Here is an 18,778-nt window from a genome sequence, read left to right on the forward strand (position 1 = left end):
ATGGGGGGTGCACAGCATGGGGGATGGAGCACAATGGGGAGTGCGCAGCATGGGGGATGGATCACGATGGGGGTGCGCAGCATGGGGGATGGAACACGATGGGGGGTGCGCAGCATTGGGGATGGAGCACGATGGGGGGTGCGCAGCATGGGGGATGGAGCACGATGGGGGGTGCGCAGCATGGGGGATGGAACACGATGGGGATGCGCAGCATGGGGGAAGGAGCACGATGGGGGGTGCACAGCATGGGGGATGGAGCACGATGGGGGTGCACACCTCCCCCCAAAACACACACACACCGCCACATGCTCACCACACAACACACCACACACACACTGGGAACCACAAACACTGCCCTACACAGACACCCACACACACACAGACAACGCCGCACACACACAACACCCAACACACAAACACCGCGGCATACACAAATATACGCACATACCGCGCAACATACACACATTGCACAAAACATACCTCCCCCCAAAACACACACACGCACCCCACAGCCACACCCACACAAACCGCACAACACACACAGCACCAAATACACACACAATGCTGCAGACACACAGCGCTCCACAAACAACGCAACACACACAACGCAACACACAAACAACACCGCTCTCACACCCCCCCACCCAGACAACACCCAGAACATTTACAGCGCCCTACACAAACACTTGGCAACTACACACAACAACATCTATATATATATAACAAAAATCATACATTAACTACACAATACGTAAATTCTAGAATACCCGATGCGTTAGAATCGGGCCACCTTCTAGTATATATATATATATATATATACAATATATATAATGTGTATGTATGAGATTATATATGTGTTTATGTACTGTGTGTGCATATATTCATTAAAATGTGTGTGTATATATATATATATATATATATATATATATATATATATATAATGTGGGCATGGGAGTAACTTTCAGTAAACCATAAAACACTTTTTAAAAGAAAAGTCTCCATGTTTTAATTGTGGTGCACAGATGCCCATTTTAGGCCCTAGACAGGTGAGCCTTTATTTTTAATGCATATAAATGAATCATAGACAGGCATAATCTCATAGGAAGTTTACAAGTTTCTTATCTTGGACCCCCGCTCCACTGCGTGTTAAGGCCCCGTCACACTAAGCAACATCGCTAGCAACATCGCTGCTAACTAGTGATGAGCGAGCATGCTTGTCACTACTCGGTACTCGCACGAGTATCGCTGTACTCGGGCTGCTCGGCGGGGACCGAGTAATCTCGCGATACTCGTGCTGTACTCGTGGTCTTCATTTCTGCATGTTGGCGCTCTTTTGAGAGCCAGCCCTCATGCAGGGATTGGCTGGCAGACCACTGCAATGCCACAGCCCTGTTAGTTGTGGAATTGCAGTGATTGGCCGGCCTGCACAGCGTGACCGAGCCTTTATATCGGCCGGCGCGCTGTGCTCTGCTCACAGCTATCCAGACAGTGAGTGCAGGGAGAGTGTCGCTGATTCAGGGAAAGCTTTGCGGCCCTTTATAGCTTTTTCAGTTGCAGGGCTGCAAACAGTGTGACCAAAAGTCCTTCTCAGGACTATTCTAGTTGTATACAGGCAGGCAGGGTATAGCCAGGTCGGAGTACAGTAGCAGAGTCCTTCTCAGGACTATTGTTGCTATATACAGGCAGGGTATAGCCAGGTCTGAATACAGGCTAGTGACCAAAAGAGTCCTTGTCAGGACTATTGTACCAGTATACAGGCAGGCAGGCAGGGTAGTGGTGACCGTATACCAGCCTTCATCATATCTGGGGCTGGTGTACACAGTGTAAAACAGTCCAGATAGTGTCTGACTTGTCTGTAATTGTCGCTCCCCAAAAAAACCTGTTAGGTTCTTATTGCGTTCGTGCTTGGTTTTTAAACCGCACGTGTGTGCCTGTTGGTGGCAGCGTACAGGTGCACTTGTGTGCAATTTCCAGAAACTTTTATATAACGCACAAGTAGTGAATATACACGTCAGCAGTACACAGCATTGCAAAATGCGCAAGGGCATTGGCAAGGAACAAGGAAGTGGACGTGATGGTGGTGCAGGCAGAGGCCGAGGTCGTGGGCAAGCTCTAATTTCGCCACAACAAAGGGCCACATCTAGTCGCTCGCACGTCCTGTCCCAAATTCTTGGGGACCGCAGCAGTACACCGCTCTTGAACCAAGACCAGTGTCAACAGGTTGTTAGTTGGATAGCAGATAATGCTTCCAGTCAGATTGGCACCACCACAAACACTCTGTCTTCCACACGGTCAAGTGTCAGTAGCCGTGATACTGCACCGTACATTTCTGAACCTGATCCTCCTTCCTACCACCAGGCTGAGTACACGTCCTCCTCGGACATTAATGATCCCACACTTGGACACTCGGAAGAGCTGTTCACGTTTCCATTCACACATTCTGGCCTCTCGCCAGCTCATATTGAAGTGGGTCATGAGGAGATCGTCTGTACAGATGGCCAAATATTTGAGCAGCCACGTTCTCACGAAGTTGGCAACGTGTCTCAACAAGTGGTGGACGATGATGAGACACAATTGTCAGCAAGTCAGGAGGAGGAGCAGGGTGCGGAAGAGGAAGACGACGTGGTGGATGATCCAGTAACTGACCCAACCTGGCAGGAGGATATGCAGAGCGAGGACAGCAGTGCACAGGGGGAGGGAGGCGTAGCATCACAACAGGCAGTAAGAAGCAGGGTGGTGGCCCCAGGCAGAAGTCAGGCAACCATTCCCCGGAACAACACGACGACACAAGGTGCCTGTACAAATGTTAGGTCTTCCCGAGTCTGGCAGTTTTTTAAGTTGGATCCAGATGATTCAAAAAAGGCCATTTGCAACACCTGCCGTGCCAGCATCAGCAGGGGTACCAAAACTAGCAGCCTGACCACCACCAGCATGATCAGGCACATGTCAGCCAAGCACCCGACTTTGTGGGAAGTACAACAGAGTCGAGGAGCAGTGCTTGCTGATGTCACTGCTACGTCTTCGCTGGTTGTGCATGCGAGCCAATCCTCTGTCCATGCTGCCTGCGAACAAGCCTCCTCCACTCCTGCACCTGCCTACGCAGAAAGAACACCATCATCAAGCACGTCCTTGTCCCAGCGCAGCGTTCAGTTATCCATTCAGCAAACCTTTGAACGCAGGCGCAAATACACTGCCAACACCCCACATACCACAGTTCTAAATGCTAACATTTCGCGACTGCTTGCGCTGGAAATGTTGCCTTTTAGGCTGGTGGAGACAGAAGCATTCCGTGACCTGATGGCGGCAGCTGTCCCACGTTACTCGGTCCCCAGCCGCCACTATTTCTCCCGGTGTGCCGTCCCCGCGTTGCATAACCACGTGTCACAAAACATCACACGTGCCCTGAACAACGCTGTTTCACCCAAGGTCCACCTAACCACAGACACGTGGACAAGTGCTTGTGGGCAAGGCCGCTACATCTCGTTGACGGCACACTGGGTTAATATTGTGGAAGCTGGGACCCAGTCTGAGCGAGGGACGGAACACGTCCTTCCCACACCAAGGTTTGCAGGCCCTACCTCAGTCAGTGTTTCACCCACACTCTACAGCTCCGGAATGTCATGCTCTTCAGCCTCCTCCTCCTCCTGCGCATCCTCATCCACTGTGCCCTCCACACCAGTCACAAGCTGGAAGCACTGCAGCACTGCCTCGGCGAAGCGGCAACAGGCTGTGCTGAAGCTAATCTGCATAGGTGACAAACCCCACAATGCAGAAGAGCTGTGGACAGCTCTGAAACAGCAGGCAGATCACTGCTCACACCTCTGAACCTAAAGCCAGGAAAGGTCGTGAGTGACAATGGCCGGAACCTGGTGGCGGCTTTGAGGCGAGGCCAGCTGACACATGTTCCATGCGTGGCCCATGTGCTCAACCTCGTGGTTCAGCGGTTTATAAAGTCATACCCAGAGCTGTCTGATCTGCTGGTAAAAGTTCGCCGCCTGTCTGCACATTTTCGAAAGTCACCTACTTCTTCAGCCGGCCTTGCCGGCTTTCAGCGCCGTTTGCATCTTCCGGCTCACAGACTGGTGTGTGATGTCCCCACGCGTTGGAATTCAACTCTGCACATGTTGGTCAGGGATATGTGAGCAGAAGAGGGCAGTTGTTGAGTACCTGCATCACCTAAGCCGTCGGGAAATGGGTCAAACTCCACACATAACACCTGAGGAGTGGAGATGGATGTCAGACCTATGTACCATCCTCCAAAACTTTGAGGACTCCACCAAGATGGTGAGTGGTGATGACGCCATTATTAGCGTCACCATACCGCTACTCTGCCTTCTAAAACGGTCTCTGCTGAAAAACAAACATGATGCATTGCAGGCGGAGCGCGATGAGTTGCAGCAAGAAACAGTAGTGGGTGTGGGTGATAACACACAGCCCAGCCTCGTCTCATCACAACGTGCAGTGGAGGACTATGACGAGGAGGAGGATGAAGACATGGAGCAACTCTCCGGCCAAATTGAGGATATGACATGCACACCAGTCATATCCTCGGTTCAGCGTGGCTGGCCAGAGGACAGGGTAGATGAGGAGGAGGAGGAGGAGGAGGACAGCATGTTCAGTCATCTTGTTGGTCAGGCTACTGAAGTCCTGGCTGTTAAGAGTCTGGCGCACATGGCTGACTTTATGGTAAGCTGCCTGTCTCGTGACCCTCGCGTTAAGAACATCTTGGTCGACAATCATTACTGGTTGGTAACACTGTTAGACCCACGCTACAAGGAGAACTTTTTGTCTCTTATTCCCGTGGAGGAGAGGCCAACCAAAATGCAGCAGTTCCGGAAGGCCATACTCACGGAAGTAGGCAAAGCATTCCCCTCACAAAACGCTAGCGGCATAGGTCAGGAATCAGTGGACAACCGAGGCGTACAGCCGAGAGAGGCACAAGTCCAATCCGCCAGAGGTAGGGGAACAGTCTTTAAGATGTGGGACAGTTTTCTCAGCCCCTCACGTACCACAGCCCCTGAGGTGCGGGGTAGTGCCACAAGAAATCCTAAGTTTGCCCAGATGCTGAAGGAGTACCTTGCAGATCGAACAACTGTACTCCGACATTCCTCTGTGCCTTACAATTATTGGGTATCCAAGCTGGACACGTGGCATGAATTGGCTCTCTACGCCTTGGAAGTCCTGGCCTGCCCTGCTGCTAGCGTTTTGTCAGAGCGTGTTTTTAGTGCCGCAGGTGGAATCATTACAGATAAACGCACCCGCCTATCAACTGAAAATGCTGACAGGCTGACTCTGATCAAGATGAACAAGGGTTGGATTGGGCCAGACTTCACCACACCACCAGCAAATGAGAGCGGAATTTAAAGTTTAACATGTACCTCCACTCACCCATGGGTACACACTTCTGGACTTTGGATAATCGCTGGACTGCTCCTCCTTCTCCTCATGCGCCACCATGATGATGACCGTTACAAATTGCAATACTTAGGCCTTTGTTTCAGGTATACCCCCAGTGGTAAATTTTTTCGCCCATTCTTTGCAGAATGGACATTACAACGACAGGAGACCCGCTCCTTTGCAATGGGAACAATGTTTTGAGGCCCTCATGCACGTCTCTACCCAGGGACAACATGGAGCCTCCCAATTTTTGGCTGCCCTGCCTAAGGGATATACTATAATACACCCACTTCCTTAAAATGGACACTTAATGTTTTGAGGCCCTCATGCACGTCTCTACCCAGGGACAAAGTGGAGCCTCCCAATTTTTGGCTGCCCTGCCTAAGGGCTATACTATAATACACCCACTTCCTTAAAATGGACACTTAATGTTTTGAGGCCCTCATGCACGTCTCTACCCAGGGACAACGTGGAGCCTCCCAATTTTTGGCTGCCCTGCCTAAGGGCTATACTAAAATACACCCACTTCCTTAAAATGGACACTTAATGTTTTGAGGCCCTCATGCACGTCTCTACCCAGGGACAACGTGGAGCCTCCCAATTTTTGGCTGCCCTGCCTAAGGGCTATACTATAATACACCCACTTCCTTAAAATGGACACTTAATGTTTTGAGGCCCTCATGCACGTCTCTACCCAGGGACAACGTGGAGCCTCCCAATTTTTGGCTGCCCTGCCTAAGGGCTATACTATAATACACCCACTTCCTTAAAATGGACACTTAATGTTTTGAGGCCCTCATGCACGTCTGTATGCAGGGGCATTGGTGAACCTCACAATTTTGGACTGCCCTGGCAAAGGAAAATACTACAAAGACTCACTTCCTCAAAATGGGCACATTAGACTCAAGAGGCCTTCATGTACGTCTCTTCTCAGGGACATCGGAGTGCCACACAATGTTTTCACGTAAAATCTTTCATGTATTAATCTCAAAAAGTAACATACACCAGCTCTATCTCACTATTGGGTATGTGCCCTTAACATTTCTGCCATGAAAAATCATTTTGGGGTCATTTTGGAAGGTTTTCTGGTGAGTCCGTAAAAATGGCGTGAAACGCGGACAAAATTGTTCACAGCTGTGACTTTTGAGTGATAAATGCTTCAAGGGGTCTTCCCCATGCTGTTGCCATGTCATTTGAGCACTCTTCTGAGACTTTTGTGACATTTTTAGGGTTTCTCCATGCTGCCGGGGGGTCATTTCACAAAAATACTCGGGTCTCCCATAGGATAACATTGGGCTCGTTGCTCGGGCCGAGTACACGAGTATCTTGGGAGGCTCGGCCCGAGCTTCGAGCACCCGAGCTTTTTAGTACTCGCTCATCACTACTGCTAACGAACAACTTTTGTGACGTTGCTAGCGATGTTGCTGTGTGTGACATCCAGCAACAACCTGGCCCCTGCTGTGAGGTCGTTGGTTGTTGCTGAATGTCCTGGGCCATTTTTTAGTTGTTGCTGTCCTGCTGTGAAGCACAGATCGCTGTGTGTGACAGCGAGACAGCAACAACTAAATGTGCAGACAGCAGGAGCCGGCTTCTGCAGAGGCTGGTAACCAATGTAAACATCGGGTAACCAAGAAGCCCTGTCCTTGGTTACCCGATATTTACCTTCGATACCAGCCTCCTCCGCTCTCACTCCCTGTGCTGCCGGCTCCTGCTCTGTGCACATGTAGCTAGCTGCAGGACACATCAGGTTAATTAACCTGATGTGTGCTGTAGCTAGGAGAGCAGGGAGCCAGTGCTAAGCAGTGTGCGCTGCTCCCTGCTCTGTGCACATGTAGCTGCAGCACACATCAGGTAATTAACCCCATGTGTGCTGTAAGTAGGAGAGCAGGGAGCCAGCGCTAAGCAGTGTGCGCTGCTCCCTGCTCTGTGCACATTTAGCTGCAGCATACATCGGGTAATTAACCCGATGTGTGCTGTAGCTAGGAGAGCAAGGAGCCAGCGCTCAGTGTGCGCTGCTCCCTGCTCTCTGCACGTGTAGCTCCGTGCAGTGGTAACCAAGGTAAATATCGGGTTGGTTACCGATATTTACCTTAGTTACCAAGCGCAGCATCTTCCACGCAGCGCTGGGGGCTGGTCACTGGTTGATGGTGAGCTCACCAGCAACTCGTGTAGCCACGCTCCAGCGATCCCTGCCAGGTCAGGTTGCTGGTGGGATCGCTGGAGCGTCGCAGTGTGACATCTCACCAGCAACCTCCTAGCAACTTACCAGCGATCCCTATCGTTGTTGGGATCGCTGGTAAGTTGCTTAGTGTGACGGTACCTTTAGGAGGAGCCCCCAATAAAACCTTCTGTTTTGAAAGTTCTGTGAGTCAATCATATAGCTATCACAATTTGAACCTGGTCAGGTCATTACTTGCTCACTCTTCCTGCCTTCAATGCATCTTAAAGAACCGCAGCCCAATACAGTGCCTTGCAGAAGTATTCACCCCCTTGGCATTTTTCGGGCTTTGCTAGCTCACAACTTGGAATTTCACTGTTTTGGGGGGGGTTTGTTTTTGTTTTTGAGGGTTTGCATCAGTTCATGTAAAAACATGCCTACAACTGTAAACATTTGTTATTGTTTTTTTCCTTTTATTGTGAAGCAAACAACAAATAGGACAAAATAACTGAAAATTTCAGTGTGCGCAGCTATTCATCCCCCTAAAGTCAGTACTTTCTAGAGCCTCCATTTGCTGCAATTATAGCTGCAAGTCACTTTTGATAAGTCTCTATGAGCTTTCCATGTGTTGCCACTGGGATTTTTGCCCTTTCCTCAAGGCAAAACAGCTCCAGCTCCTTCAAGTGAGATGGTTTCCTCTGGTGAACAGCAATCTTCAAGTCTGACCACAAAATTAAGGATTAAGGTCTGAGCTTTGACCAGGCCACTCCAATACATTTACACATTTCCCATTAATCCATTCGAGTGTTGCTTTAGCAGTAGCATTGGGTCATTGTCTTGTTAGAAGGTGAATCTCTACCCCGGTCTCAAATCACTGACAGACTGCAATAGGTTTTGCTCAAAAATATCTATGTATTTTGCACCATCCATTTTCCCTTCGACTTGAACCATTTTCCCTGTACCTGCTGCTGAAAAACATCCACACAGTATGATGCTACCACCACAATATTTCACTGTAGGGATGGTGTTCTTGGGGTGATGAACTACGTTGTTTGGGTGCAAGACATAGTGATTACCTTGGTAGCCAAAAAGTTCAAGCTGGTGTGAATACTTTTGCCAGGCATTGTATATGTCACTCCATGACTGATTCCATTGTCACATGATTTTCACATGATTTAGGTTTATGTTACCCTAGTGATTTTAATGTAATGGCTGATAGATACATATATACTGGGAACACATCCTTTCTATATTGTGGTCTTCATGTTGTTGGGCATTGATTCCATACCTGAGCTGCTGTGCGACTTAGCTCTACAGCAATATCAGCTCCCGAATTCCCCATACCAAGAATCACAACTCGTTTTCCTTTAAATGCTTCAGATGTCTTGTATTCACGGCTATGTAAATATTGTCCTTGAAATTTGTTTATTCCTTCAAGAAAATAAAAATAACACATATGTATTAAAAATAATTATTTTATTTTTCAAAATTCTAGCATTCATTATATCTTAAAGAAGTATTTTGATCATAGCCAGTACATGGTCAGCTCTCCTTTCATTCCTTTTCTGGATTTGTCAACATGTGAGAATGAGATCAGGAGACCACTGTTGTGGAAAGAGGTGCACATTCAACATATGAGAGATGCATCTTCAGCAGGGGTCCCCAACCTTTGGCTCGAGAGACACATGTGGCTCATGGGCCCAGGATGTGTGGCTCACAGCTGTCTGCCAGCTTGGTATATTAATGCTTGGTATATTAATGCCAGGTCTACGAAACAGCTATGAAGACAAGGTCTCAAGATGGTGACTATTGTTAAGTAGCCTCACACAAAAGATCATTTCGGAATGCACGTAGAGTAGGAACCTCTGGATCTTGGTATACTGCATCTGTTATTTCTGTGGAAAAGCTTTGGCTGTTGTTATATCGATAATGGGGGCTCTGGGTGTAACTATTGTGAGTGGGCAGGAGCTGGATGTGGTTCACAACCTTCTGTCAGAGCCGAATGTGACTCGCGACCCTCTCTCAGAGCTGAATGTGACTCTCAAAATCAGAAAGGTTGGGGATCACTGATCTACAGGATCAGACTTTAGATCGTTTGGCTATCTCTCTTCCCTAGTGCCCCACACACAGGAAAATTTGGCTAGGATAGGTGCTCTTGTGTTTTCTATAAGACAACCACTGCTAGTCACTTCTAGCAGCATCTTATCTCTCGGAGAACAAAAAGATCATCAAATTCAACATGCTATTTTTATTGCAAGTGGGCAGACACTGTTCTATTGGAAAAAGAGGATGAGAAACCAGTCCAATTCCTATACTTGTGGTCAAGTGACCACTAAGTTTTGCTGGAAATAGAAATTCTAACAATGTGCACATTGCACACTGTCATTCGTCAACATGTAGTCACATAAAGTGACTAGCAGGGGTGTAAAAAGAAATCTTGGGGCTGATGAACAAAAATCCAAATTTGGCCAGCAATTGCACCAAAAAGAATATTCTGCAAAGTAGGTGGGGTCAGGCTTAGTCATAGAAGAGCATGCATCCCAAATTTTAAACACATCTGTCACAAACCACCGGGGGGGTCACTCAGAAATCCCCCGCGCTGGCTACCAGTACATCACAATCGGGGGGTAACAAGTGGGGGTCACCCCTCCTTTATACCTCCCGACCGACAGACAGAGCACGTGACGCGCTCTCTAGCGCCCCTCTTATAGTCAGGCCAATTATGGAATTGCCCGACCATAAGCAAGGAGGCCGCTATACTACTTATGCCGATTATTGAAGGGTCCCCGGTGAGAGTAAGGTATATATTCCCCCGACCTCCGCGGGCGGAATATATAAAATCTCCCCGAATCTCACTGGCCTCCCCACAATAATCCTTGGCACAATTCGCTGCCACCAACCGATTTACGGTAACTATTAGCCGAACACACAGACGTGGGATTCAAGATCGAGATAACAGAACAGCCCAAGATTAATTATATAATTTAATCAGCCTAAAGCACACTAGAAACTACAATATATACAATAGGGAATCTACAGAATATACATATGTCAGAGTACAGTTACAATCAAAGCATGGGTTACAAACAGGCATACACAGTTCCAGCAGTTACCTTGTTGCGTCTGGCCACAGGGGGGCGCTGTAGGCCAGGTTTCTAGGATCCTTCCCACAGATGTTTCCTACACGTGCCCCCAGCGAAAAGAACCCTGGAAAATGGCCGAAGTAGGGTTATCAACCTGGGCCAATCCAGGTCCCCTCCTACCTTCGTGACCTCACAGGGAGCACTGCTCCACCCCTGGCTTGAGTTATGGACAATATCCCAACATGGAATATGGGCCATAACTTTGCCTGGGAGCGTCGTAGGCGGACGCCAATGCTCTCATTGTGACAGTTATGAATTTAGCTACAGAACGAGGGGACTCATGACCTGTCTGCCAGTTCCCCATTGGCTGATATCACGCCTGGGGCATTTCCCAATGTCCTGCTCCCATAAAAAGGGTGTGCCGGCATCGTCCGCATGCAGAGACACCATTTTTATGGTTGCCATATTTATCGGAAATATGGCTTGCGAGATATGAACCATTTTTTACTGGAGTCGTTCTGTCTGGCTATTTCCATAGCCTTGCTAACTAGCTAGCAGCCCCCACTACAGGGTGACGGCAGGGAGTCATCCTGTGTCCATTGTTCCCACACCACCTCATCTCCATATCACAGGACATGGCCATGGAGGTGTAAGTGGAACACTGAGAACAAGAAGGGAGGGGGCACTGCCAGGGAGTGATGAGGGACTATGACTGGAGTCATAATTCATCTTCATATCCCGGGATTTGCCTCACACCTCCCCCCTTTTGAGGGCGCTAGGGGGCAGCACACTCCGGTGTTCCCCCGTGCGCCCGTCCGCGACCTCTCCTTGTCGGGACAGCCCGTCTGCGTTACCGTGGTCACGGCCCCTTTTGTGGCGAATGGTGAAGTTGTATTGCTGGAGCGCAAGGCTCCATCGCAACAATCGCCCATTCGTCCCAGAGACGGTGTGCAACCAGCTGAGGGGATTGTGGTCCGTCTCCACGATGAAGTGGCGCCCGTATAGATAGGGTTGCAGACGCTGCAGGGCCCACACTATGGCCAGGCACTCCTTCTCCATCGTGGAATAGGCAACTTCCCTTGGTAACAGCTTCCTGCTCAGGTACAAGACTGGGTGCTCTTGGCTCGCAGAGTCCACCTGGCTGAGCACCGCACCGAGGCCGAAGTCACTGGCGTCGGTCTGTACTGCAAACGGCCGCGTGAAGTCGGCTGCCTGTAGCACGGGCGGGCTGGACAGGGCGTCCTTTAGGGCCCGGAAGGCTGTCTCGCAGTCCATTGTCCAATCGACTGCAGAGGGCAGCTTCTTCTTGGTGAGGTCCGTCAAGGGCTTTGCCAGGCTACTATAGCATGGAACAAACCTCCTATAGTACCCAGCGGTCCCCAAGAAGGACATCACCTGCTTCTTGGTCCTGGGGGTGGGCCAGGATGCGATGGCTTCCACTTTCTCAGGCTCGGGCTTCAGTGTTCTCCCACCTACCCGGTGACCGAGGTACTGGACCTCGCTCATGGCCAGCTGACACTTTCCCGGCTTGATGGTCAAACCTGCCCGGTGGATCCGCCTGAGCACCTGTGCTAGATGCTCTAGGTGGTCCTCCCAGGTGGGACTGAAGACGGCAATGTCATCCAGGTACGCGGCCGCGTACCCTTCAAGTCCCTTGAGCAGGGTGTTGACCATCCGCTGGAAAGTGGCAGGGGCATTCCTCATCCCGAATGGCATCACCGTGGACTCGTACAGTCCAAATGGGGTAATAAAGGCAGAGCGTTCCCTGGCCTTGCGAGTCAGGGGGATCTGCCAATATCCCCGGCTCAGATCCATGATGGTCAGGTACTGAGCCCCGGCCAACTGATCGAGCAGGTCATCGATGCGTGGCATTGGGTACGCATCGGCGACCGTGACCGCATTGAGCCCCCTGTAGTCCACGCAGAACCGAGTGGTTCGGTCCTTCTTAGGGACGAGGACTACAGGCGAGGCCCAAGCGCTGTTGGATGCCTGGATCACCCCCAGCTTCAGCATCTCGTCAATCTCCTGGCGCATGTGTTGCTGCACCTCCAGGGAGACCCGATATGCTGAACGCCGGATCGGGGGATGATCCCCAGTGTCCACGTGATGGACAGCCAAGTCAGTCCTTCCGGGCTGGTTGGTAAACAACCCCCGGAAGGGGTGTAGGGCGGCCCACAGCTGGGACCGTTGGTCCTCCAAGAGCTGGTGGCCAACCTCCACATCCTCAATGGATCCGCCTGCCCTAACCTGGGCTAGCATATCCAAGAGGGTTTCCGCTTCTCCCTCCTCGGGCAGGTTGCACACGGGGAGCGCACATGCCTCCCGCTCATGATGTGCCTTCATCATGTTCACATGGAAGGGCTTCCGCCTTCCACGGGCAGGGTCCAGGGTGACCAGGTACGTCACAGGGTTGAGCTGCTGGTACACGAGGTATGGGCCTTCCCAGGCTGCCTGAAGCTTGTCCTGTGGTACGGGGACCAGTACCCACACCTTTTGACCCACTTGGTAGGTCCTCTCACAAGCGTTCTGGTCGTACCAACGCTTCTGATCGGCCTGGGCTTGAGCCATATTGTCGTGTACCAGTTGCGTCAAGGCCTGCATTTTGTCCCGAAAGCGCATGACATACTCGATAACCGACACTCCAGGGGTGGCCAAATCCCCTTCCCAAGCCTCTTTCACCAGAGCCAGGGGGCCCCGCACACGTCGCCCGTACAGGAGCTCAAACGGTGAGAATCCTGTTGAGGCCTGTGGAACCTCCCGGTAAGCAAATAACAGGTGTGGGAGATACCGCTCCCAGTCACGCCCATGGGAGTCGACCAACATCTTGAGCATCTGCTTTAAGGTGCCATTGAACCGCTCGCACAGGCCATTAGTCTGTGGATGGTACGGGCTGGCCACCAGATGTCGCACCTGGACTTGCTTACAGAGGGCCTCCATCAGCTGGGACATGAATTGGGTCCCCCGGTCAGTGAGCATTTCCTGGGGAAAACCCACTCGGGAGAAAATCTCCAGCAATGCGGTGGCCACCTTGTCAGCCCGAATGGACGACAAGGCCACTGCTTCTGGGTACCGGGTGGCATAGTCCACTACCGTCAGTATGAAGCGTTTCCCGGAGCTGCTGGGGATGGCCAGCGGGCCGACCAGATCCACAGCCACCCTCCTGAAAGGCTCATCGATGATTGGCAGAGATACTAGTGGGGCTTTGGGGTGTGGCCCCGCCTTCCCCACTCTCTGACAGGTTTCACACGAACGGCAGTAGGCAGCCACATCGGCCCCCATTTTTGGCCAGTAGAAATGCTGGTTTAACCTGGCCTTGGTCTTAGCGATCCCTAGGTGTCCGGCCATCGGAATCTCATGTGCGATCCGCAACAACTCCGTCCGGAACGGATAGGGTACCACCAACTGTCGGTCCCTGGGCCACGCCTCCGGTGAACCCTGCTGGACCGTGGCCCGGTACAGCCGTCCTTGGTCCCAGACCACTCGCTCCGGGTCCGAGTCCGAGGGAGGCTGTGCCGCCTGCTCCTTAAGAGCTTTCAGGCTGTCGTCAGCTTCTAACGCTGCCTGAAACCCCTGACTAGATGTGGCCAGAATCGACGAGACTGTCACCTCTTCGGTCAGTACCCCGGGACCTGGGTCCTGGCCTCCACCTGACTCGGCTGCCACTTGGTCAGAAGGGGAAGAGCTATCGGACCTCCGGGAGGCCCCTTGGCTTCCAGCACTCCCACTGCGGGTGACAGCGGCCACAGCCGCTGCGACCGTGGGTCGTGCCTGCTCCTCCTCCGTTCCTGACCAAGTCGCCGGTTCAGGCAGACCGACCTGGCTTCCTGACACCCCGGTTGTGGGGGAACCATGCACCGAGATCTTACCTGGGAGCACTTCCGCTCCTGGACCGGCCCCAATCTCACCTGCCTGTTCCCCTCCTGCAGCAACAGAACCCCGCTGTGAAATCTCTGGGGACCCCACATTTGCTGTGGTAGCCCCCACCCCACACACTGGTCCTCCCCCTGCAGCACCCTGCTCTCTGCTTATCCCTGCAGAGGGCAACAGATCCCAGCTCACAGGCTGGTTACTTGTAGAGGCATTGTCACACCTTTCTCTGACCCCCTCCCCTGTCACAGCTGCAGCTGAGTGTGTGTCTATGGTGTCTATGCAAGCAGAAATATCAGAGTTCACTCCCTCCTCCCTTACATCATTCATAGATAACACATTAACATTGTCAGGAGTCATGTCAGTACTGGCTGAAGGTTCAGCCCTTGGTTGGGGCCCAAACTGGGAGGTTATCTGCCCCAAATCTGTCCCAAGTAGCACGTTTGCAGGGATCCGATCAGTTACCCCCACCTCCCTCACCCCTCGCCCTGCGCCCCAGTCCACATAAATGTCAGCAACAGGCAGCGCCGGGTCAATGCCTCCAATCCCGGAGACAGCGAGGGTTTTTCCAGGGATCAAGTCTTGGGGGGACACCATCTCAGGCCGCACCAGAGTCACCTCCGAGGCGCTGTCTCGCAGTCCTATGGTCACAGACCGGCCGACGGTGACAGGTTGGAAGCTGTCCAGGGACCTACCACCACCCCCACCCACACAATACACCTTGGGCGGCCCTTGGGACGGGGACGGAGCCGGGGCCTTGGGACGCTGAGGGCACATGGCCTTGAAGTGTCCAGGTAGGTTGCACTGGTGGCACCGTCTTGGTTCTGCCACGGGCCTGGAGAGGGGAGTTGAGGGGGACACCCCCTGCAGTCTAGGGGCAGGTGGGGCAGTCGCAGAGTTCATCTTACCCCCTCTCCAGGTGCTGCTGGTGGCTGCTCTCCTGGCTTCCGGAGCCCGATTGTTGGTGTAGTCATCGGCCAGGGCAGCTGTAGCCGTGGACCCCTTTGGCTTCTGGTCTCGGATGAACTGGCGGAGATCCTCAGGGCAGTTCCACAAGAGTTGCTCCGTGATGAACAAGTCCAGGATCTCCGGTCCGGTGGAAAGCTGCAGGCCTTGGGTCCAGTGGTCGGCAGCTCGGGCAAGTGCCCGCCGGTGGTCAGCCCAGGAGTCCTTTGGTCCCTTCTGTAGGCTCCGGAACTTCTTGCGGTAGGACTCTGGAGTGAGGTTGTACTGTTGGATCAGGGCCCGCTTGATGGTGTCGTAGCCCTGATCTGCCTCAGCAGGCAAGTCCCCAAGGACATCCAGGGCCTTACCCCTTAAACGGGGGGTCAGGTATTTGGCCCACTGGTCCTTGTCCAGATGGTGCTGCAAGCAAGTCCGTTCAAAAGCAGTCAAGAAAGAGTCCAAGTCTCCATCCTTCTCCAGCACTGGGAAGTCCTCAACACGGACCTTTGGAAGTTTGGTGTCTCGAAGGTCACGTGTGGCTGATGAGGGCCGGAGCTGAGCTAGCTGCAGCTGGTAGTCACGGTCTGCCTGTCGCTCTCGCTCTCGCTCTTCACGCGCTGCCTGCCGCTCTCGCTCCGCAGCCTCACGCTCTGCGTGTCGCTCCGCAGCCTCAGCGTCACGCGCTGCCTGCCGCTCTGCCCTGCGCTCTGCCAGGAGTTCCTTGTAGCCCTTCTGGTCTCCAGCCTGGAGAAGGGCCATAGCCATTTGAAGAAGGCTATCCGAGCCTCCCAGGCTCGGTGGAATGGCACGTGGTGATCTGCGGCACGCTGCAGAGCTAGGCGATTCACTGTCCCTTTCAGAGCGGAGGGCTGGCATCTGGCTCGTTGAGGAACCTTGGGTGAGCTCCTCCTCATCTTGTCCAGCAGTGCCAGGTTGTGCAATGTCCTCGGCAGAACGGTTTTCTGGCGTCGAGCTCCTGGAGGACTCGTGGGCAACCTCCTCATTGCTGTCCACAGCACCGTCCTCCCTCTCTTCGGCTCCTGCCTTAGCATTGGCCAGTTGCATAGCTCTGCTCCTGGTGCCATCAGCCATTCTTGCAGACTTTTGGTCACTGACACAGAACTGACACCTGATGCCTCCACACACCTTACAGTATCTGCACTCTGACACTCTAGTGTTGAGCTGGTCTGAAGACCCCAGCAGCCACAGCTGCTGCAGGCAGTCTTTAGTGTCTGGGAGTATGGGTCTCACACTCACACACACTATTATCTCGATCCCACCGCTTGCCACCAATATGTCACAAACCACCGGGGGGTCACTCAGAAATCCCCCGCGCTGGCTACCAGTACGTCACAATCGGGGGGTAACAAGTGGGGGTCACCCCTCCTTTATACCTCCCGACCGACAGACAGAGCACGTGACGCGCTCTCTAGCGCCCCTCTTATAGTCAGGCCAATTATGGAATTGCCCGACCATAAGCAAGGAGGCCGCTATACTACTTATGCCGATTATTGAAGGGTCCCCGGTGAGAGTAAGGTATATATTCCCCCGACCTCCGCGGGCGGAATATATAAAATCTCCCCGAATCTCACTGGCCTCCCCACAATAATCCTTGGCACAATTCGCTGCCACCAACCGATTTACGGTAACTATTAGCCGAACACACAGACGTGGGATTCAAGATCGAGATAACAGAACAGCCCAAGATTAATTATATAATTTAATCAGCCTAAAGCACACTAGAAACTACAATATATACAATAGGGAATCTACAGAATATACATATGTCAGAGTACAGTTACAATCAAAGCATGGGTTACAAACAGGCATACACAGTTCCAGCAGTTACCTTGTTGCGTCTGGCCACAGGGGGGCGCTGTAGGCCAGGTTTCTAGGATCCTTCCCACAGATGTTTCCTACACGTGCCCCCAGCGAAAAGAACCCTGGAAAATGGCCGAAGTAGGGTTATCAACCTGGGCCAATCCAGGTCCCCTCCTACCTTCGTGACCTCACAGGGAGCACTGCTCCACCCCTGGCTTGAGTTATGGACAATATCCCAACATGGAATATGGGCCATAACTTTGCCTGGGAGCGTCGTAGGCGGACGCCAATGCTCTCATTGTGACAGTTATGAATTTAGCTACAGAACGAGGGGACTCATGACCTGTCTGCCAGTTCCCCATTGGCTGATATCACGCCTGGGGCATTTCCCAATGTCCTGCTCCCATAAAAAGGGTGTGCCGGCATCGTCCGCATGCAGAGACACCATTTTTATGGTTGCCATATTTATCGGAAATATGGCTTGCGAGATATGAACCATTTTTTACTGGAGTCGTTCTGTCTGGCTATTTCCATAGCCTTGCTAACTAGCTAGCAGCCCCCACTACAGGGTGACGGCAGGGAGTCATCCTGTGTCCATTGTTCCCACACCACCTCATCTCCATATCACAGGACATGGCCATGGAGGTGTAAGTGGAACACTGAGAACAAGAAGGGAGGGGGCACTGCCAGGGAGTGATGAGGGACTATGACTGGAGTCATAATTCATCTTCATATCCCGGGATTTGCCTCACAACATCTATAAAAATAATGAAACTTTACAAATAATTTGGATATGTAAGACATAGTGATTGCTATTTTCTTGGCTACAGACCCCAAACAAACCCTTTGTAGTCCGATTTTGCATTTATACCTACCTGGAAAAGCATCTAGTGGATAATATGGCTCTGTATGATGACCACTGCAAACCATTACAGCGTCAAATGTGTTTGTCTCCTGCTTGCCATTTTTCTCGATAGTAACTTCCCACTGTCCTGTGCTGGGATAACTGGGATGTTTCTTCACACTGCGCACAACCGTCTAATGGAAAATCATGGAATCTGTTTATGAACACAGACATGCATTCACAAAGTAAAGAATACACACTGTGAGTACTATTCCTAGAAGATGAGTTATCATTGAGTTTGTCATTTAGCTTTTATGGTATCTATCTATCTTAGACCCATGGTAAGGTTTTAATATTAGAGAGTGTAGGTACTATCCCAACTGGGTACACCTTGACGTTTGGTGGGATAGCTTTATGCTTTTTTTGATCAAAAACAGTGTTTACTAAGTACCCTATGTTTATATGCACTATGCTTTTATTTAGTTACAGCAGGGTATGTTTACACAATTTTTTCCTTGGTTTCTCTTTGTCTCATGGCCAGTGTGAACATGGTCTCACAAGTTCCATGTATACCATCTCATACTCCGGCTCACTTTTTTGTTTTTTGTTTTTATATAACGAAGATTGTTGACAAGACTTCTGGTGCATCAGTTTTATATGGCA

General features: G+C 51.5%; 1 protein-coding gene across 3 annotated transcripts in view; it reads right to left on the reverse strand.

The window, feature by feature from the left end:
- The window catches only part of LOC142250141 (dimethylaniline monooxygenase [N-oxide-forming] 2-like), a 62,726-nt gene that overhangs the window by 24,504 nt on the left and 19,444 nt on the right, over positions 1-18,778 (reverse strand). For all 3 annotated transcript variants that reach the window (XM_075322256.1, XM_075322258.1, XM_075322257.1), the window contains exons 4-5: positions 18,147-18,309; positions 8,844-8,986 (exon numbers count right to left, since the gene is read on the reverse strand). In XM_075322256.1, coding sequence (XP_075178371.1) covers positions 8,844-8,986; positions 18,147-18,309 — 306 coding nt within the window. The remainder of the gene's footprint in view (positions 1-8,843; positions 8,987-18,146; positions 18,310-18,778) is intronic.

The sequence above is a fragment of the Anomaloglossus baeobatrachus genome, chromosome 8 (assembly GCF_048569485.1).
Source record: "Anomaloglossus baeobatrachus isolate aAnoBae1 chromosome 8, aAnoBae1.hap1, whole genome shotgun sequence".
NCBI classification, from domain to species: domain Eukaryota; kingdom Metazoa; phylum Chordata; class Amphibia; order Anura; family Aromobatidae; genus Anomaloglossus; species Anomaloglossus baeobatrachus.